The 23,050-nt window shown below is 35.4% G+C and overlaps 1 protein-coding gene across 1 annotated transcript in view; it reads left to right on the forward strand.

The window, feature by feature from the left end:
* The window catches only part of LOC123246296, an 82,282-nt gene that overhangs the window by 43,596 nt on the left and 15,636 nt on the right, over window positions 1-23,050 (forward strand). Inside the window, exon 11 of the mRNA XM_044675214.1 lies at window positions 1,962-1,992. Within this exon, the coding sequence (XP_044531149.1) occupies window positions 1,962-1,992 (31 nt within the window). The remainder of the gene's footprint in view (window positions 1-1,961; window positions 1,993-23,050) is intronic.

The following is a 23,050-nucleotide window of genomic DNA, read 5'->3' on the forward strand; positions in this document are numbered from 1 at the left end:
AGTGAAGTAGGGAATCTCATCTGACTGTGTTCCTCTCAATCTAATGCTGTACTTGTGGCCCCTTTTCTAGACTTTCTTGGGAAGAATCATGTTCTCCTCTCAACTCTCACATTCAAATATCATTCTCCACCACCACTCCCATTGCTTGATTCTTTATTTCTATTCCCTTCAAATCTCCCACCTGAAAGTTTCAACCAAACACCACCCAGCCCTTCTATTGTGCCTCTGGGATATCTGTTCTATAGACAACTAACTTCCCTTTATTCTAAGTCTTTTCCTCTCTCACTCTGTCCATCTACTAGCTATTACTGAAATTTGCCTCCCCACCAAATGACACAGCCACCCTTTATACTACCTACACCTTCACTTATTCTCTTAGAGTCACTGGTTGAGGTGCTCCCCACTGTCACTTCCAAACCCTCCTCTGTCACCATCACTCAACAACATCTTCTCCTTGAGATTTACTCTTCCCAAATTTATTAATTAATTCAGATCCTGATAGTCACTATCTATCAACCTCTAAGACACCCTCCCTCAATGAGTTCAGTGCCAGGTTCAGTCTTCTTTTCCACTCCAACATATTTTTTGATGTTCCCTCAACTATCCTAATTTTTAAATTCGTCAATTGATTTAACTTCCATAACCACTCCTTCTTCTCATAATCTCTTCTAAACCCCCTGCAATCTGGCTTCTGACTTCATTATTCAGACATATAAAAAAGTCCCTGTTTGGCATTTAGAATTATTTATAACCTGGTCCTTACTGCCTTTTCAGTCCTCTAATACTTGAAGAATATATTCTGTGTGTGCTATAATCCAGGTCTATTTGCTGTTTCTCACAAACAATATCCTCTCTCCCATCTCCATGCCTTTACACTGGATGTCTCTCATAGTGGAGTGCCTCCCTCCTCTCCTCTACCCACCAGCTTCCCTGGATTCCAACTCTAAATCTGTAGTTCTATGATTCCAGATGGGTTGGGCATATTAGCCTAGCTTAAAAGGATGGATTGCATTAATTCCTAATCAGAAAATCATAAAAAGTCAAATAAGATCTTTGCCTTTAATAATAGCTCATATACATATGATGATTTGCAATTTACATTGCTTTCCTCTAAAACCAATATGAGTAGAATCAAAAGATTTAGATCAGGAGGAGATTTTTAGATATAATCTAATCCAATTTCTTTATTTTACAAATAATTGAGACAAACTGAGAATCATCATTATCCTTATTTTACAGATGAGGGAACCAAAGGCTCAGAGAGGTAAATGCTCAGTAGGTGCTGGTGCTGGGATGGAAACCCAGGTCTTCTTTCTTCTACTATAGTACTCTTTTCAGTACAATACTCAATTAAAGTAAATTTGTGCATATTGGACATGCATTAAATGAAATATTCTTGTCCCTCTCCCCACGTCCCCCCAAGGATCAGAACTTCTGGTCATCACTTTACTCACACACTTCACATCCTCATCCTTAACCTCTGGTCTGCCTCCATGGAGACAGTGGCAAACTCAGCAGGATAAAAATGAGAGTAGGAGAGTAGAACTAATGTTAGTGCCAGGATTTGAAAACCAAATTGCTAGCTGTGCCCTAATCCCCTAGATTTTCTACAGGGAGTCCTGCAACTTTTTGTCTGGATCTCAGTTAATTCAATCTACAGAAGTAAGACCCCATTACTTTCAATCAGAGTCCAAAGATAAAAAAAATTAGACTCAGTCCTTACTCTCAAGAATCTTATAATCTACTAGGAGGGGTAAGGCATCATATAAAAACACCAAATTCTGTGTTAGAGGACCCACATACAAATCCTGTATGACTGTGAGCAGACCACTTATCTTTGGTCTCCTCTGTATGATAGGATTAGATTTATATGATCTCTAGAGTCCAACTCAAAATCCTATTGATTAGCAAAAAAAAAAAAAAATCAATGATCTAACTGGTTTCCCTTTCCTGTCTTTTAGTGAGGAGGTCACTGAAACAGCAAGTGAAGAGGTAAGAATCTCTTACCCTTATTTAACTTTTATGAAACCAAAGTCAGAAATATTGATGAGATGAAACAGTCATTATGGAAAAAATCTTCTCATTTATTTTTTATATTAATTAATTTTTAAATATTTTTTCATGGTTACATGATTCATGTTCTCTCCCTCCCCTCTTGTCTCCCCACTCCCAGAGCTGATTTCCACTGGGTTATACATGTGTTATCACTTGATACCTATACATGTGTTATCACTTGATACCTATTTCCATATTATTCATTTTTGTAATAGGATAATCTTTTAAAACAAAACCCCAAATCATATACCCATATAAAGTGACAAATCATGTGTTTTTCTTCTACATTTTTACTCCCACAGTTCTTTCTCTAGAAATGGATAGCATTCTTTCTCATAAGTCTCTCAGGTCTGGATCATTGCATCAGTACTAGTAGCAAAGTTGATTACATTTGATCATTCCACAGTGTTTCAGTTTCTATGAACAATGCTCTCTTGATTCTGTCTGCATCACTTCATGGAGGTCTTTCCAGTTCACATAGAAATCATTCAGTTCATCATTCCTTTCAGTATAGTCCATCACCATCATATACTACAATTAGTTTAGCCATTCTCCAATCAAGGGACATCTCCTCATTTTCCAATTTTTTACCACCACAAAGAGCATGGCTATGAATATTTTTGTACAACCATTTCTTAATATCTCTTTGGGGTACAAACCCAACAGTGGTATTGCTGGATCAAAGGGCAGGTATTCTTTTAAAACCGGTTCAGAATAATTCCAAATTGCCTTCCAGAATGGTTGGATCAATTCACAACTCCACCAGCAATGCATTAGTGTCCCAATTTTGCCATATCCCATCCAACATTTATTATTTTCCTTTACTGTCATACTGACCAATCTGCTAGGTGTGAGGTGGCACCTCAAAGTTGTTTTGATTTGCATTTCTCTAATCTAGAGGGATTTAGAACACTTTTTTCTTTTTTTTAAATTTAATTAATTAATTAATTTAGAGTATTTTTCCATAGTTACATTAATCATGTTCCTTTGCTCCCCTCCTCCAAACACCGCCCCCCATAGCCAACAAGCAATTCCACTGGGTTTTACATGTGTCATTGATCAAGACCTATTTTGATATTATTAATATTTGCACTAGGGTGATTGTTTAGAGTCTACAGACCCCAATCAAATCTCCATTGAACCATGTGACCAAGCAGTTGTTTTTCTTCTGTGTTTCTACTCCCACAGTTCTTAGAATATTTTTTCATGTGATTATTGATAGTTTCGATTTGAAAATTATCTTGAACATTTGTCTGAAATGTTGCCTTGAACTGAAAACTGAAAACTGCCTTGAACATTTGTCAGTTGGGGAATAGCTTGATTTCTTGTACATTTGACTTAGTTCCTTATACATTTGAGAAATTAGACCTTTGTCAGAGATTTTTGTTATAAAATTTTTACCCCAGTTTGTTGATTCTCTTCTAGTTTTGGTTGCGTTGGTTTTGTTTGAAACCCTTTTTAATTCAATATAATAAAATTATTCATTTTACAACTTATAATTTTCTCTCTCTCTTGCTTGGTCTTAAATTCTTTCCTTTCCCATAGATCTGACAGGTATATTATTCTATGTTCACCTAATTTACTTATAATTTCCCTTCTTTATATTTGTCATTTACCCATTTTGAATTTATCTTGGCATAGGGTGTGAGATGCTGATCTAAACCTAATTTTTCCCATACTATTTTCCAATTTTCCCAGCAGTTTTTGTCAAATAGTGCATTCTTGTCGCAAAAGCTGGGATCTTTGGGTTTATCAGAAATCATTTACCCTTCATCTATTCCACTGATACACTCTTCTGTCTCTTAGCCTGTACCATATTGTTTTGGTGACCACTGCTTTATAGTACAGTTTAAGATCTGATACTGCTAGGCCACCATCCTTCACATTTTTTTTTCATTATTTCCCTTGATATTCTTGATCTTTTGCTCTTCCAAATGAACTTTGTTATAATTTTTTCTGATTCTATGAAAAAGTTTTTTTGGTAGTTTGGTACTGAATAAGTAAATTAATTTAGTAGGATTGTCATATTAGTTTGTCCTACCCATGAGCAATTAATGTTTTTCAAATTGTTTAGATCTAGTTTTGTGTGAAAAGTGCTTTGTAGATATGTTCCTATAATGCCTGACTTTGTCTTGGCAAATAGATTCCCAAATATTTTATATTGTCTAGACTGATTTAAAATGGAGTTTCTCTTTCTAACTCTTGCTGTTTAGTTTTGTTGGAAATATATAAAAATGCTGATGTGGGTTTATTTTGTACCCTGCAACTTTGCTAAAATTATTATTTCCACTATCTTTTTAGTTGATTTTCTTGGATTCTCTAAGTATACCATCATATCATCTGCAAAGAGTTGATAGTTTAGTTTCCTCATTGCCTACTTTAAATCCCTTCAGTTTCTTTTTCTTCTCTAATTGCTACTGCTAGCATGTCTAGTAAAATATTAAATATTAGTTGTGATAATGGGCATCCTTGCTTCATTCCTGATCTTATTGAGAAGGATTCTAATTTATCCCCATTATATATGATACTTGTTGATGGATTGAATTAAATACTGCTTATTATTTTGAGGAAAGGCCCTTTTATTCCTATACTTTCTAGTGTTTTCAGTAGGAATGGGTGTTGCATATTGTCAAAGACTTTTTCTGCATCTATTGAGATAATCATGCGATTTCTGTTAGTTTGGTTGTTGAGATGGTGAATTATGCAGATGGTTTTCCTAATATTGAAGCATCCTTGCATTTCTGGTATAAATTCCACCTGATCATAGTTGAATAATGCTTGTGATAACTTGCTGTAGTCTTTTTGCTAGTATTTAAGATTTTGCATCTATGTTCATTGAGGAGACGGGTTTGTAGCTTTCTTTCTCTGTTTTTGGTCTTCCTGACTTGGGAATCAGTACCATATTTGGGTCATAAAAAAATTTGGTAAGACTCCTTCTTTACTTATTTTGTCAAATAATTTGAATAATATTGGGATTAGTTGTTCTTTAAATGTTTGATAATAACTCACTTTGTGAATCCATCCTGGCACTGGGGATTTTTTTCTTAGGGAGTTCCTTAATGGCTTGTTCAATTTATTTTTCTGATATAGGATTATTTAAGTATTCTATTTCCTCTTTTGTTAACCTAGGCAATTTACATTTTTGTAAATATTCATCCATCTCCCCTAGATCGTCATATTTATTGTCATATAATTGAGCAAAATAGCTCTTAATAATTGCCCTAATTTCTTCTTCATTAGAAGTGAGATTGCTCTTTTTTTTTTTTAAACCCTTGTACTTCGGTGTATTGTCTCATAGGTGGAAGAGTGGTAAGGGTGGGCAATGGGGGTCAAGTGACCTGCCCAGGGTCACACAGCTGGGAAGTGGCTGAGGCCGGGTTTGAACCTAGGACCTCCCATCTCTATGCCTGACTCTCACTCCACTGAGCTACCCCGCTGCCCCCAAGATTGCTCTTTTAATTCATGATACTGTTAATTTGATTCTATTCTTTCTTTTTTTAAAATTGGATTAACCAATACTTTATCTATTTTATTTGTTTTTTTCAAAATACCAGCTTCTAGTCTTATTTATTAGTTCAATAATTCTTTTACTTTCAATTTTATTAATTTCTCCTTTGATTTTTCGTATTTCCAATTTGGTCTTTATCTGAAGATTTTTAATTTTTTCTTTTTCTAGTTTTTTCAGTTGCATTCCCAATTTGTTGATCTCTTCTTTCTCTTTTTTGTTGATATGAACATTCAGGGATATATATTTTCCCCTGAGTACTGCTTTGGCTGTATCTCATAAATTTTGATATGTTGTCTCCTCATTACCATTCTCTTCAATGAAATCAGCAATTGTTTCTATAATTTGTTCTTTAACTACCAGTTTTGGAGAACTAGATTATTTAATTTCCAATTAATTTTTTATTTGCCTCTCCATGAACCCTTACTAATTATAATTCTTATCACATTATGATCTGAAAAAGTTGCCTTTATTATTTCTGCTTTTCTGTATTTGTTTGCAATGTTTTTATGTCCTAGTACAGTCAATCTTTGTATATGTACCATGTGCTACTGAAAAGAAGGTGTATTCCTTTTTTTCCCTATTCACTTTTCTCCAAGTATCTATTAACTAATATTTCAAAATTTTCATTCACTTCTCACTTTTTGGTCCAATTTATCTAGATCTGATAGGGAAAGATTGAGGTCCCCCACTAACATAGTTTTACTATTTCCTCTTTGAACTCTAATAGTTTCTCTTTTAAAAATCTGGATGCTATACCATTTGGTGCATATATATTGAGTACTGATATTTCTTCATTATCTATACTGCCTTTTAGCAGGATGTAATTACCTTCATTATCTCTTTTAATCAGATCTAATTTACTTTAGCTTTGTCAGGTATCATGATTGCTACTCCTGCCTTCTTTTTCTCAGTTAATGTCCAATAAATTTTTCCCCTGCCTCTTACCTTTACCCTGTGTGTGTCTACCCATCTCATGTGAGTTTCTTGTAAACAACATATGGTGGGGTTTGGGTTTTTAATCCACTCTGCTATCCACTTCCTTTTTATGAGTGAGTTCATCCCATTCACATTCACAGTTATAGTTACCATCTGTATATTCCTCATCATTTTGATTTCCTCTTTTAATTCTGCCCTTTCTCCTTTCATTCTTTCCCTCCACATCAGCATTTTGCTTCTAATTAATCCCACTTTCCTCCTCCCTTATTTTACTCCCTTACTACAACTTCCCTTCTTATTTCCCTCCTACTTCTCTTTAGGGTCTTTTATTCACCCCTCCCCTCAACTTTTCCTTCCCTTATATTACTCTCCTCCCCCCCACACTCCCTTTCTTATTCCCCTTCTACTTCTCTATAGGGTAAGATGGGATTCTATACCCCAATAAATCTGGCTGTTCTTCCCTCTCTGAACCAATTCCAGTGGGAGTAAGGTTTTAAGCATTACCTGTCACCACCCTCATCTTCCCCTTCTTGTAACAGTATTCTACCCTGAAGAGAGCAAAGGGGTTAAATCTTCTCAAAACACTTCCCTCCCCCTCCTGGCATTCTTGCGGGAGTCAAGAAAAGGGCATAGCTACAGAGAAAAAGCAGCCTTGAGAAAAGAGATAATGGGGTAGGGGAAAATTCCCTCCTTTGCTCCAAATATACGACCAAAAGGAAAACAGTTTCTAGTCAAAATTACTTTTGTTGACTATATGATTCTCACAAAGGCTGGCTCAGTTCTCACAGTAGAATAATGTACATATGTTGCTTCTGGTTCTACCAAAGGAGAAGCATGGTGGAATAAATCACGATTGTTAAAACCTACCAACGTGAGTGTCTCTGTTTCACCCTTTGCTTTATTCTGCCACCATCCCAATTCTGGACTCCTGGACATACTGCTATATTTGGTGCCCAATGTTGGGACATGCAAGGTCCAGTGCCCAGAGCATTGTTATATACCTCTGAGTCACATAATTTAGCAAGATTCCCCCAGGTTAAAGTGTGCACTTGAAACAGTATAGAGGAGGTTGGGGGAAAGCAGGTTAGTTCCATTTTTTTTTTTTTTTTTTTTTTTTTTTTTTTTTGCTGCTGGTCTGTGAAGAGGAGCAAGCCTGAATTCAGGGAATTTGCAATTCAAAAGGAACTTAAATCAAATGGCTGCAGATGTAAGGATTTTAGCATGGAGACAAATACCCATCTTGGCTTGAACAAGACCCAACCAGACTTTGGATGATCAGAAGATTTGTCCCCCTCTTACCACCCAAGTGGACATATTGGTCGATATGCCCCTGGCCAAGAGTATCATATATAGATTTTACTTCACACTTAGGGTTAATGAGAAGATTTTTTTTCAGTCAAGGTTAGATTTACAGCAGGCATTACATGCTTCAGAAATATGCACTTCCTAATAGCAATAAAAGAACTCATTCATTTAAAGGGCCAGCTTCCTGGAAAACTCAGAATGAACTTTTTTTAGTGAAGATCTTAGACTGAGAGACCACAAGATTTTTAGCACAATGTAAAAAACAAGTACATTTTAATAACAGGATCCTGAGTTGATTAATTTTTAAGCATGCTTCCCACAGTCTATGTTCAATGTTGTCTGTCTTATGTGTTTTTTGTTTGTTCTTATCTCTGTATTTTTAATTGGGTGATCAGAAAATACACTCCAAAATCCTCCATGGAGGGATGTAATTAATGTTGCCCTCTACACTTAGAGGACAAAGGCAAAATATACATTCAACAAAGTTTTCTCCTCCCTTTTCTCGGTGGGCCCCCAATGAAAGGAAAGAGAAAAGACCAGAATAGATAGGGGAAATTTGATCCCACAATTTGATTAGATTTAATGTTAAAGATTGATAACTTTGGAGAATTGCTAATGATTTTTGACATATACTATGATACAGTGTAATTTCATTCATGGTGATAATTGTTTTTCAGTTAAGTGTGAAATGTTAGCTGAATTTAATTCTGCACAAAACTTATTGTTAGAGATTTGTTTATTTTCATTAGGACTTGCAATGTGGCTACTTAGTAAACATAAGATCTGTAATAAAAGTGCAAAATTCAGTTAAGAAAAAGTTGTGGTGTAACGTGGAGAACTTTTTCTAGGATTTAAATTTTGGATTTTCAGATGAGATGCATGTACTGTCAGAACTAGCAACAAGTGAACATATAATGACTTTGGGATATAAGAAGTTTTAAATCTGTTAATGTGTGAATGTGAATTAGCACAGGTATTAAAGTTTTGATATATTGCAAAGGATGGAATTTCTAAACAGTGTTGTACATGATTAGGATATATAAAATTGTTTTTAAAATATGTGCAATGTATAAGAAGAAATTTATGGTCTAGGGATTAACATGTATTCAAATACAATTTGTTAGAATGTAGTAATGGGTGAACACAAAGTATGTATGAATTTATACTATAAAGAAAATTAATTTTTATGCAAATTGTGAATGTGTATAATACAATTGACAAGGAAAATTTGACCAACTCAGGAATCAAATATAGGACTTGGTATGAGATTATTAATTATAGGCACTTATGTGTAGTTACCTCTCCTCTATTTGTAATAAGGGTAAAAGAGGAGAAGCCAGATGATGTTGAGAGAAAAAACTTACTCAGTTACGTAGAAATGTTTTAAGGTGTAAGGAAAGGAAAAAGAGTAAATGCTTTAAGACTCTTACTGGAATAATGGTGACATCTGAAGGAAATATTGTTAAAGGACTTTAATCAAAGCCAATTTGAAAATTGTGAAGTTTCAATTAATATTCCATTGAGAGTAATTTATTATCAAGGTTTTAAAACATGCAAATTTCATTAGTATAGTAATTTAAGTTGTTAAAAAAAAGTATGGAAAGACAAGGTTGTTAGTAACAAAAAAAGTTTGGCCTTGGCACTTCTTACAAACTTATTAAACCCCTTCTTCACACACAGGAAGGAGAAACAATTACCTATAATTATTTTCAGGGACTGAAACAGTAAATGACAAAATGAGTTGAGTGATTTGTAATTGATAAGTTACCTTACATGAACTTTAGAGAGATAACTTTAGAGCCCTTGAGATGTTAGTTGGCAGTTTGAATAAATTTTGATCCAATATTGATATAGTGTAACCAAAGTCAAGAATAAGCAGGAGTTTTTAAAATGATGTATATGTGTAGAAGGAAATTTTAAAAGAACAAAAGGCAATTAGGATAGATGGAAACAATTCCTATGAAAATTCAGGGTTTCTTTTTCAAGAATTTTCAAAAGAGGGTTTTTTTAATATAGAAATCAAAGCTGTTCAAGATAAAGAACATACTTCCTTTATATAAATACAACAGTTAATATGTTGGAGTTAATTAAACTAAATTAGTAATTCAATGATTTATGGACAATGACAATTGGACTAACTACTTACATACTAATATGAATTTTTAAGCAAAAACTTGGAGACTAGAGCACTCCCTTCATCCACTTTCCATTTTTCTCATGCCAACACCACCCCCACTCCCTTTTTCACACCACCACTAACAAAGGAGACAAACACTGGCTGACAGAGAAAAATCTCCTGACCACAAATCAATCTCATTGTTTATTGGAAAACAGATTCCATTATTGACCTTTATGTATGGGAATCCACATATATTTTGAAAACAGAATTTCTATGATTTTAAATACTACTATTGAAGTGTTGTTTTTTTTTTTTAATGAAAACCTGACTCATCAAACCCCACCTCCTGCTACAGGTAAGGGGCAAGCTATAAGTATTTTCAGAGAGCACTAAAAACACTGTAATAAATAGGATTATACTAACTTTGAATAGACTTTAAAAGAGGATATATAGTTTTTTCACCACCATAATATAAATAAAGCTTCTATGCAGCAAAGTTAATAGGATAAGCACAAATTTCTTACATTTATTTGAGATAAAAAATTTTTTAGAACTTTAGGATACGTGAACATACAAGCAGTTTGTTTACAAATTATGAAAATGCCTGGAATTGGAATATTATTGATAATGTGTAGAAATTTTTTTCTCATTCAAGAAAAAAGAACCACACCTGATTATGTTTTGCTTTCATTGGTATTTGATGGACACTTAGTGGAAGAATGCATGGTTGGAATAGGTCACATAGACACTCAGTCTGTATATTTCAAAAGAAGATCTTTTCCCCTGCATTTCTTTTATGATAAAAATCTTTTTAATTGATACAACCTGTGAAGTAAGAATTTCCATTTATAAGACCAATCAACAAGTCACAAGTATTAGTTAACTACATACAAAAGAAACAAAATCTAAATTTTAGGTTGAATGTTAGGACATCAAGAATTTTTAGATTTCCTGATATAGAAGAATTTATTTCATCATATGTTAGCTTTGCAAAGAATTTTTTTTCTAATAGGAGGATCCATCCACAGACTCTGTAAGCAACTTGGAGCACACCGACCAGAGGGTCCAGACAAACAGGACATAAAAGTGAAGATACAGATGAAGATAAAAGAATATCCAGCTAAAGTTTAAACTATTATTGTTAATCAATGTTATTAATTATTATTGTTATTGGAATATACTTGTTGTGTCTCATAGACCCTAAATTCACCTAGAATAATGACTTAGCTACAAAAGTGAATCTCCTGGATCAGTATTTTATTTAGGAGATGAATTAGAAATCATCAAAACAAGATTGTCACTGAAACATGATTAAAGATATGTAATCATTTGTGTAGCACCTTTTTTATGTTAACCAATCTGATGAAAAATTGTCAAGTATATCAAGCCACTTACCTTCAAGTGTTAGTACACAATATAACCATTGATTTTCAGTTACAGAATAGTTAATCATGATTTTTATACAGTTATATCTGCTCTTAGAGATGATGTATTAGAATTGACTTCTGAGGTGCAGATCTTACAGTTATCTCAGAAGCTGCAGTGTTTCTATGGATATATTCATTTTTGCTTATTACCTGATTAATATAATGCTACTGATGTAAACTTTGTTAAAAAATTAAGCTCAGGTGCAGGGATGGATTTCTGGAGCAATGCATAACCTCCTCACTGTGATCCACTTAATAAAAACAAAAGGTCTCCAGAGATGCAGAGAATTCAAGAGTTAACTTCTCCTGACACATTCTCCTTTCCCTTTATGGCTTTCTTGCTTACAAAACAAAAAGGGGTTATATAGGGAGCAAAGGGGTTAAATCCTCCTGAAATAACTTCCCTCCTCCCCTCCTGGCATTCTTGAGGGAGTCAGGAAAAGGCATAGCTGCAGAGAAAAAGCAGCCTTGAGAAGAGATACTGAGGTAGAGGAAAATTCCCTACCTTGCTCCAAATGTCCAGCCAGAAGGAAAACAATTTCTAGTCAAAATTATTTTTGTTTACTGTCTGATTCCCACAAAGGCTAGCTCAGTTCTCATGGTAGAATAAGGTATATACATTGCTTCTGACTCTGTCAGAGGAGAAGCATGGCGGAATAAATCAGAACTGCTAAAGTCTGCTAACATGAGTGTCTTTGTTTCACCCTTCACTTTATTCTGCCACTATCCCGATTTGGGACTCCTGAACAGACCACTACACTCCCCCACCCCCATGTACCTCTTTATGTGATATAATTTACCCCATTTTACCTCTTCCTTTTCATTTCTCTTAGTACAATCCTCTCTTTTCCCCCTAATTTTTTACATATCATCCTAAACACCTTAATACCACACCCTCTGCCTATGTATATTTCTTCTACCTACTATGATAATGATAACAATTTTTAAGAGTTACAGATATCATTTTTCCATGTAGGAGTATAATCAGTTTTACTTTATTGAAGTCCTTAAATTTTTTCTCTTTTTTATTTACCTTTTTATGGTTCTCTTGAATTTTATATTTGGATATCAAATTTTCTGTTTAAGTCTGGTCTTTTCTTCAGGAATGCTTGGAAATCTTCTATTTTATTAAATTGCCCATGCTTTCCCCTGAAAATATATAGTCAATTTTCATGGGTAGGTGATTCTTAGTTGTAGACCCAGTTCTCTCGCCTTCCAGAATATCATATTCTAAGCCTTGCAATCCTTCAGTGTAGAAGCTACCAGATCCTGTGTAATCCTAACTAGGTTTCCATGATATCTGAATTGTTTCTTTCTGGCCATTTGCAGTATTTTCTCCTTGGCCTGGAAGCTCTTGAACTTGACTATAATATTCCTGGGAGTTGTCACTTGGGGATTTATTGCAGGAGGTGATCTGTGGATTCTTTCAATGTCTATTTTACCCACTTTAAGACTATCAGGTCAGTTTTCATGGATAATTTTTTATAATATAATGTCTAAGATTTTTTTTTTTGGTCATGACTTTCAGATAGTCCAATAATTTTCAAATTGTCTCTCCTGGATCTATTTTCCAGGACAATAGTTTTTTCAATGAGAAATTTCATGTTTTCTTCTATTTTTTCATTCTTTTGATTTTGTTTTATTTCTTGATGAAATCATTAGCTTTTACTTGCCCAATTCTATACTTTATTATTTTCATCCATGATTTTTGATTATCCTTTTCAGCTTGTTCTATTCTACTTTCAATGGCACTCGTTTCATTGTTGGACTTTTTTGCTTGTTCTTCTAGCAGTTCAATTCTGGTTTTTATTATGCTTATTACTTCATTTGATTTCTGTATCTCTCTTTCCATTTGGCCAATTTTGCCTTTTAAGCTATTATTTTCCTTTTGTATTACTTTCATTTCTCTTCCCCACTTTTCTTCTCATTTTTCTTGTTTTTTGAACTCCTTTTTTAGTTCTTCCAGAGCTTGTGACCAGTTTCCATTTTTTAAAAGTTTTTATGTGTTTGCTTGTTTCTCAACCTTTACTTTTGTTTTTGCTCTTTCTCTCCATAGAAATTTTCCAGAGTCAAGAGCTTTCTTTGATTATTTTTACTCATTTTTCCCTCTCAAGGACTGGGAGTCCTACAAGTTGATGGTCATTTCTGTCTTGGCTTCTGGCTCCCAAGGTTTTGCTTTAGAGCTATCTTCACTGTGCTATCAGAGCCCCAAGTGGGCCCAGTGCTATGGAGTTCTGAACTTAACCTCCAGGGATATCCAGGAGTAAGTCTGTAGTGTTTTTTTGTTGGTGTAGCACGTTTCTCAGTGTTTTGCCCTAAAGCTATCTTTGCTGCAGCTGCTGCTGCTCCACAGAGACCTGAGTGAGTCCAGTGCTATTGAGCTCCAAATCTCACTGCCAGGACCTGAAACCTCTCGGGGTAGGTCTATGGTGCTTTTTTTTGTTAGTGTAGCCTGCCTTCTAGAATCCTGGATCTATGTCTGGTGCAGTAGGTGGAGGGGGGGTAATGGTTAACCTCCTCTTTTGCCTGTGAAGTTTTGCCCACTTATAGCATGGAAATCCACTGTCTCTGCCTACCTTTCATGCTGTGTTTAGTGTGGGAACCCTCTCACTTGTCCTGCTTTGACTTCTGTTCTTTTGATTTTTAAAGATTGGTTTGGAAGGATATTCAGAACAGTTTCAGGATTTCCCTGCTACCAAGCTGCCATCTTGGCTCTTGTCTTCAATTTTTTCATTTAGAGGGGATAAACTCTAAAGACAAATCCAAGAATGTTTATTTCCATTTTTCTCTGCCATCTTAATCCTTTTGATTACATCGAGAAGAAAGCCTTAGCCTTAATCAGATACTAATATATATTAGACATGTCTTGGAATTTTGTGCTTAATCAGCTTTTTAACATAAAAGAAAATTTTATATACAGACATCAGTGGCACCTACAATCACTTTTATTTAACCCTTACCTTCCATCTTAGACTCAACTTTGGTTCCAATACAGAAAAGTGGTACAGACTAGGTCAGTGATGACAAACCTATGGCACGTGTGTCAAAAAGGACATGCAGAGCCCTCTCTGTGGGCATGCCTGCAGTTGCCACCAGAGTTCATTACTAGAAAGGCAGAGGAACTCAAAGTAGAACTGTTCCCCTCTCCCTCTCTATGCATTTGAGGACATTCCTCACTTCACCCCCTCTCTGCCCAGCAGCCCAATGGTAGTGCTTCCTCCCTCCCCTGCCTGGGGTAAGGGGTACTTAGGGGACAAGGGGGAGGTTGGGGCATACACTTGGTCTCTGGGGAGGGCGGGCACAACACCCAGTCTGAGGCGTGGGGTCCAGCATTCCATCTCTAAAAGGTTTGCCATCACTGGACTAGGCAATAGGAGTTAAATGACTTGCCCAGGGTCACTCAGCTAGAAAGTACAGTTACTTCTGATCTTGAGTTTTATATAAGACTTTAAACTTTACAAAACAAACTACATGAATTATTTCATTTGATTCATAAAAAACTGAACCTCAGAGAGGTTGAGATGTCTCCAACATACTTAGATTTAATATTCATATAGCTAGATAGATGACTGTGTACATAACATATATACACATAAATGTATGTATTTATAATATATACATATACAAATGGGCAATCTCTGTATGAGAGATACATATAAACAAAGGTCTGTACAGCTAGGAAGTGTCTGAGGCCAGATTTGAACCTAGGACCTCCTGTCTCTAGGCCTGGCTCTCAATCCACTGAGCTACCCAGCTGTCCCCCCACATTCATTTTTAGTAAACTAAATTAAATAATACACCTTCATTTTTTTTGGAATAGGACATATGTCTAATTCAGTGAATAGTAGAAAGAGTTCTAAATTTGGAGTCAGAGTACCAGATTTCAATCTGTGACTGCCACTTAATAACTATGATTTGCTGAAGCCACTTCACTAAGTCTGTTTCTTTGCCATTAAATAGAAAAATTAATAATAATGTTCTGATAATGCTGTCTTCCAAAATTATCGTGAAAAAAGTTCTTTGTAAATCTTAAGGACCTATAGAAATATGAATTGTTATCATCATTATTATTATAGTAGTAGTTCCTAACACCACTTCTTTTTCATATCTACTCATTAATTTTTCTTGTGAGAAGTGGGGAAGATTTGAGCGTGGTTGGGTTGAAGAGTGATAGGGAGTTAGAAATGTCACTAGGAGGCAGCAGAACCTATGGTAGGGGGTGGGATCTGAAATTCAGAATCCAGATGGAAAGATTTTCTATGAACTTCAAGCCTAGCTTGGTACCAAGAAGGTACCTATTGAAGTAAAGGTGGACTGTTGCCTGACAGTGACTCTTATCTTATCCTTACTGAATATTTTGCCTGCTATAATCACTGTCTCACATGTTCATGATAAGAACACTCTGTGAAGTTTTTATGCAGACCATACACATCTCCTTGCACATAACCTCAGAGCAAAGTTAGGACACCTAGGTTTGAATCTGAATTTATCTTTCAATTTACTTATGTTTTTAATACTCTTCTCATTTGAACTTTTTAAGCTCAGTTGCCTTACCTCTAAAATAATGGGATTAGATTAATCCCTAGATGAAATCTCAGGTTCATTCCAGTTTTAAAAGCCTATAATCCTAGGTTGGAGTGTATAGTGTATTTTGGGAGAAAGTTGCAGAATAAGGTCCAAGAGAGAGCCTTTTAAAAGAAATATTATGGGGGGCAGCTGGGTAGCTCAGTGGAGTGAGAGTCAGGCCTAGAGACAGGAGGTCCTAGGTTCAAACCCGGCCTCAGCCACTTCCCAGCTGTGTGACCCTGGGCAAGTCACTTGACCCCCATTGCCTACCCTTACCACTCTTCCACCTATGAGACAATACACCGAAGTACAAGGGTTTAAAAAAAAAAGATAAAGATAAAAAAATATTAAAAAAAAAGAAATATTATGCTTCTTTTAACATAAAAGCATATTTCTTTGTTGAATTGCTCAATTCCTTTTCTGGTAAATCCCATTTTTTAAAAAGTGATCACTCATCCATTCAACAACATTCATTAAGTAACTACTATGTGGTAGGTACTATCCTAGGCATGTGCATATACATTGTGCCCTGTGCCCTCAAGAAACTTACTCTCTATTGGATTTAACATGCACACAGCTAAGTAAATACAAAAGATATACATTGTACTTTAAGCTATTCACAAACATTTGCTAGCAACTTTCATGGTGCTAAAAAGAAGAAAAAAGTGAAGAGTAGTATATGAATTTCTGGAATTAGAATAATGGAAAATATTAAGAACTCAATCTGTATAGAGTACTGTGGTAAGCTCTGGAGAAGAAAAAATGTTTAGCTAAAATTCTGTGCCTGCCCTCATAGAATTTAGCATCTATTACACTGACTTTTAATTTATATCTCATTGGGAGTAGATTGGTAAAGTCCAAGAAATGACACAATAGCTTGGGGATGAAGCTTGACAGGGAATATCTGTGCATGATCCATGCATGAATTGGCTAGTTACAACCCCCATTACAGAAGCCCTTAAACTACCTCTAGTTATTCATGACCCTAGGGTACCTCATTTTTTTTTATCTATTAAGAAGGGAAATGACCCTTGGTTTAATTGAGTAATTATATGTAATATGTGAGATTTGCTTTTGGGTTTGCCTAGCTTCCTTCTGCTGAGAAGAAGAAGAGGAGTTTATCAGCACATGATTTGGTGAGATTTGGTTCCAGGACCCTAGTGGGGGCCAAAATTGCAAGGTGAGTAGATTTATAGTGCCAGAAGCATAATGGAGCAGTATCCCAGGACAGATCCCACAGCTCTGGACAAATTTCATCATGAAAATTATGTTTACTTCAAATTTCTTACCCTTCACACTCCCCCTACCTTCTTAGTTCTCTTTTATTCATTTATTTCATTTTGGTTTATTTGTTCATCCATTTGTTTGTTTTGTTGTTGTGGATGTGTTGCTTTTTTGTTGGACAAAGCATTTTGTTTAAATATATATTACCTGGACTCCCCCTTAGACATGAGTCCTAGACTGTTGTCACTCCAGGTTCACAGCATTCTGTAGATTAGCAACCACCCAAAATCATAGCTCATAAGGATAGATGTACTTTTATGATTCAGCCAAAAGATACATTAGTTCAAAGTAAAAGTCATGAACACAATAAAAGTAAATAAAGTGGCAAGAAAAGATCCTCCCACACAAACATGGTGTATACTTTCCCACAGATTATTGTACCAGTGGATGGGGCACAGACACAAGGAACATTTGTGAACAAGAAAAATGCAATGAAGGAAGGCCAGACATTCATGTTCCCAGGCCACACATATGTGTCCATGATATATGTATGGTCTGCACAACTCATAGCTCTAGTGCTATAGAATGGTTGATGTCTTCTAGGATTGTCATAACCCTGCTGGGTATCAAATTGAGTGCCATTTCCATTTATCTTTGCCTTTTTTCTACTTGTTTGGGAATTATTGAACTCTTTTCTGCTTCTATCTACTGAGTCTCAGCTACCTAAAACCTTCATTCTCAGCTCTCTACTATCATGTAGGGAGGAATAGAGATGAAAATGCCACACCCTAACAAGTATAGTATATGTGTTCATGTTGCCTCTTCATCCCATGGTCTGTCTAGATATGTCTAAACAGAGAAAGCATGAATAGAGTTTCTAGCGTTTCCATTACCTTTCTCTTAGGGAGACTTTAATAACTTCTAGGAGGGGAGTAGTAGATTAGGGCCATGAGGCTGGCCACTCTGCTCCACTCTTCTAAATATTAATAGTCTAGAGGAAATCATTTTTAGGCTCAAGTTGGGCCAATATCAAACAGAAATCCAAATAACTATTCAGATGAGATTATATCAGACAATACACTCACAGCAAGATATTTCAACTCAGTTGAGTTCAACTCAATAGTTCCAAACCTCACTCGAGAAATTCCAAAGTCTCTAGCATAGTAAGTTGAGACAGCTTAAAATTAATTCATTTTTCCCATAAGTTCCTCAATTCAGAAATCTTCTATAGTCAAATGAACTCTAGTGCCCATTGGGGTGATCCAATACATCTGACCCAAGAGTTTTGATTTAATCCTGACTTTGTTTATCTAAGAGACCAAATGGAAGATGTTCCACAGGAACACAGGATATGTTACTCTAACTGCTTTCTTCAGCCATTGGCTCTGTCTTTCCTTCAGAGTTTATTTGGCAGAGGAGTAGAGAAGTAAATAAGGCAATTAGACTAGAAAATTTCTAGGATCTCATCCTATTCTATGATCCTATGAGAAAAGAATAAGGTTTAGAGTTGGAAGAAACCCTAGGAATCATCTTCCTCCCATTCCCATCATTTTAGAGAAGAAGAAATTGAGGCCTGAAGAGATTAAGCGACTTGTCATTCAGGTAGTAACAGAGTTAGGATTTGAATAAAATTTCTGGTTTCTATGATAAGCCACTGCCTCCTAGCACCATCCCTACCTTAGATTCCCCTTCCTTGAGCTAGTCTCTATCTCAAAGGCTTTTTCACCTCAGCTTTAGACCGGACATAGATTTCTTATCTATCTATAAAACACACACATATATAATACATATGCATAGATATCATATGCACATGTGTATATATATGCATATGTCCTCTAGATGGCTCAGTGGATAGAATGCTGAGCCTGGAATCAGGAAGGACTTGAGTTCAAATCCAGCTTCAGATACTTATTAGCTATGTGACCCTGGGCAAGTCCCTTAACCTCCATTTCCCTTAATCCACTGGAGAAGGAAATGACAAACCACTCTAGTATCTTTGCCAAGAAAAGTCCCTTTGGTCCACAGTATCAAAAGAGTTAAGACAACACTAAAAAACTGAGTAGCAGCAACAACATATGATAAATGTGTGTATGTGTGTATATGTGTGTGTCTAAACATATAAATGTGAATATATGTATATGTATTTTAAAAGCTCCTTTTTCCCATTTTCTTTCTATAGGGAGGAGGACATGGGAACAGTTCAAGCCAAGAAAGTAAGTGGGAATCTTGGAATACTTAAAATCCAGATCCTTTTAACCTTTAAATCACTTTTTAAACTAGGAGAGAAGGATGAGGTAAGGAAATACAAATAGTTGTTCTTCAGTTTCTGTTATCTAAAGACAGAAACGGTGAATTAGGATAAAAGAGCATAAACTGAGGAGGAGAAAGATTGCATATTCTCATAAACTTTGTCCCATCTTGGAAAATATAGAGAGTGCCAAAAGCACCCTGTACTCCTACAGAGGCAGCCTTATCCGAGAGTAGATTCTTTCATTTTTCAGGCAACTTAAAAAAACCTCATATGGTACTGAAATACATTTTTCCCACCAGGAGCTGCACTCCAGGTATAACTATTATACCACTTCCCCAAACATAAATTGTAACATGTCTTAAGCATAAAAGTTTCTAGTTACAATTTTATGTAGTCTTGTCTTATGAAAGATTTTATTTTCTCTTTGGAAATTTTAGAGTAACAATCATTCTATTGGTTATCCATGCCTTAGCTATAGGCCTCTTGTGTCTATTGGACCTATGCAATAGCCCAGAACCTTATGCTCCAAGGCCTTAAACTAGGAGATAGGAATTCATCTTTATAGACCATGTTAGTTAAGGGTTATGAAGTACTTTCCTCACAACATCCTATGAAGGTAGGAAGTATGCAAATATTATTATGCCCATTTTACAGATGGGGAAACAAGTTCTAGAGAAATGATTAATGCTTGCTATACCTATTTCATAGCATCATTTTGAGGAAATCCTGTAAACTGTCAGTCTCTAAATGTTAGCTACCTCAGATTGTATCTAACTCATCCTTTTTGTTTTTAACCTTTACTTTTTCTGTCTTAGAATTGATATTAAGTATCAGTTTCCAAGGCATTAGAGCAGTAAAGACTAAGCATTTGGGGTTAAATGACTTGCCTAGAGTCAGATGAGTAGGAATTTCCATTAACTGATTCTTGAACAAGCAATTAAAATTTTTTTTAAATTAATCAAAACAATTATTTAGAATCAGGCAGATGCCTCCCCCTTTTAAAAAAATTAAATTCTCCTTTTCTTTTTGAAACTGAATTCAGTCAAATTAATTGTGTACATAGCTTCAGCTTATAGATAGATTTGTTTCTTTTAAAATGTTTAGATTAAGTCACTTTCAATGATGTAATTGTCATCTCACCAGGAGAAAGAGAATAAGGCTATAATTCTAACACACAACTTGGTGAGATTCAGCTCAAGGACAATAGTAGGGGCCATAAAAGCATCTGATGTCACTGAGTGGTAAGTAGTTCTTATTCCACAAAAAATAAAGGGAAAAGTTGCCCAACATATATTGAGGGGATTCAAAAGGGATGTGACACAAACTATGCTTTTTTTTTTCACAATTGTGTCTTATCAAGCATCTTCCCAATGAACAAATCTAAGCAGAAAGGCGTGGCCATTGTTGAGCTATGCCTACTATGGGGTGTGATCAATTCCTTTGATTTTCCTCTTCTCAACATTTCTTAATCTCCTAAAAGCACTACAAATATTCTAATGGTCTTCCCTGTCCTCTTTGTTCAGGGAAGAGGTGGCTGGAACTCAAGATGAGAAGAAGGTAAGAGAATATGCTAAATAGTTTAAACTTATTGATTTTCAAATTGGATCTTATGCCCAAAGAAAAGCATACAAAGGTTAGGGAAAAATAAATGTTCAGCTAAACTTTATCCTAGATAAGATGAATGCTCCTTCCCAAGAAGGTTAAGAAAGTCCTGCAGTCCTTTTCCCTCCTGAATATTCCTGTGAGAGATGCTGCTCTAATTTATTCTCTTCTATGTATATATGTCCTGGAGATAAGGGATGGATTCAAGTGTAGATTGAGCTATATTTTTTGGCCATGACAAAGTGTAAATTTCTTTTGCTTGACAATGAGTGTTTCTCATAAGAATTGTTTTTAAGGGATTGGAGTGGGAATGGAGAGAAAATAGATTTTCGTCTAAATACCATGTGCCAGCTGAACATGCATAACAAATAGCAAATAAATCAATTTATTCAAGTCACTATCAAAACAGAAATTAGAGAAAGTTTATAAAGGAGAATATATATCCAACAATACAGAGTAAATGAGCCCTCCCATTAGGAGCAAGATAATTTATCACAACCAAGAGAGAGAATCTCTGAATCACTGAAGGAGAAATTTCCTACAGTCTCTAGTGCAGTAAACTGAGGATAGGGAGATCTGATAGAGACAGTCTGCTTTTTTTTTCAGAGTATATCTCCCTTCATGAACTTAAAGAGAGGTTGGAATTGTACATCTAATGAAGATGCACCTAAAGACCCTCTGATGCTTATAGATTTTTCCTTTGGGGATTCGCATAGGATAGGAAGGCTAACTCAGATTCTAAAGGGGAGAAAATAATAAATTTCCATTACACAATAATCCTAACATAGTAAAAAATATCTCAGTTATGAATATAGCTATCTATAAATATTATATACATGTAGCAAGTAGTATTACTCTCTAATATGACATCATCCACTTTAAATCTCAGAAACTAGAGGGAACATGGTTTTTCACCCTTCCTCTAAGTCAATGGTTTCCAAACATTTTGGTTGTATACTCTCATCAGTAAAAAAATTTCAAACATGTGCCTCTAATATGTGTATTTCTAATCTATATATGTAATACTATATTGATAATTACATTATAAAACTTTTAAAAGTACACATTTTAAAAGGACAAGATAAATAATGAAATTATATTTGATCTAAAAGTTAATCAAGAATTATTGGAATTTACTGAAGAGGGAAATGACATGGTCAGAACAGGCTCACTCTGGCAACAATTTGGAAGATGAGTTGGAAAAAGGAGATAAATGAGGGAGGGAGACAAGTAGGAGACTACTGCAATAGTCTTGGTATAAGGAATGATGAAAACCTGAAGAACAGAAAAGGGAACATATGGGAGAGATGTGGAGGTAGAAATAAAATTTGTCAATGGATTGAATAAGGAAAAAATGGGATACATTGAATAACAGGGAAAGTGGGAAGTCAAAGACGGTATTGAGGTTTTGAACCTCAATGATGTGGTAAGGATGGTGGTATCCTTACCAAAAATAAGGAAATTTGGAAGAGAAATAGAGTTGGATGGGGGGAAGGTCATGTACAGATTTGTGTAATCTGTCATAATTTATTGGTGTCTGTTCATCCTGTGCAACTTTCTCTTTCCCACTTAAAATTTTAAAAATGGGGAAATGAGATTCTTACTCATCAGTCACTGCTCCATGTAGCAGGTGGGTGGACTGAAATGACTTTAAAAAACAAAGGTTTAACATATCAATCTTTTAAGCAATGCCTAACAAATTGGGACCAGGACCCCTCAGCTGGACCCCAGATACAGGGGGAGACAGATTTTTATGCATTGAAAGAAAATAATTTGACAGGATATAAGCCGAAGGCAAAATTAGGTAATTTGATTTCTAATTAGAGGAAAGATTAAGGGTTTTCTGAGTTGGGAGCAGAGAGAGAAAAAATAAGTACAGTTCCCTGAAATCAGAAAAAGAGGTATCTCATTCCTCCCAAGTGTTGTATTCAATCAAAGGAACATGGAGGGGGTTCAAATCTAGCCTCAGATACTTTCTAACTGTGTGACCCTGAGCAAGTTATTTAACTTAACTCCAATTCCCTAGTCCTTTCTACTCTTCTGTCTTAGAACTGATA

This window comes from Gracilinanus agilis, chromosome 4 (assembly GCF_016433145.1).
Source record: "Gracilinanus agilis isolate LMUSP501 chromosome 4, AgileGrace, whole genome shotgun sequence".
Lineage (NCBI taxonomy): Eukaryota > Metazoa > Chordata > Mammalia > Didelphimorphia > Didelphidae > Gracilinanus > Gracilinanus agilis.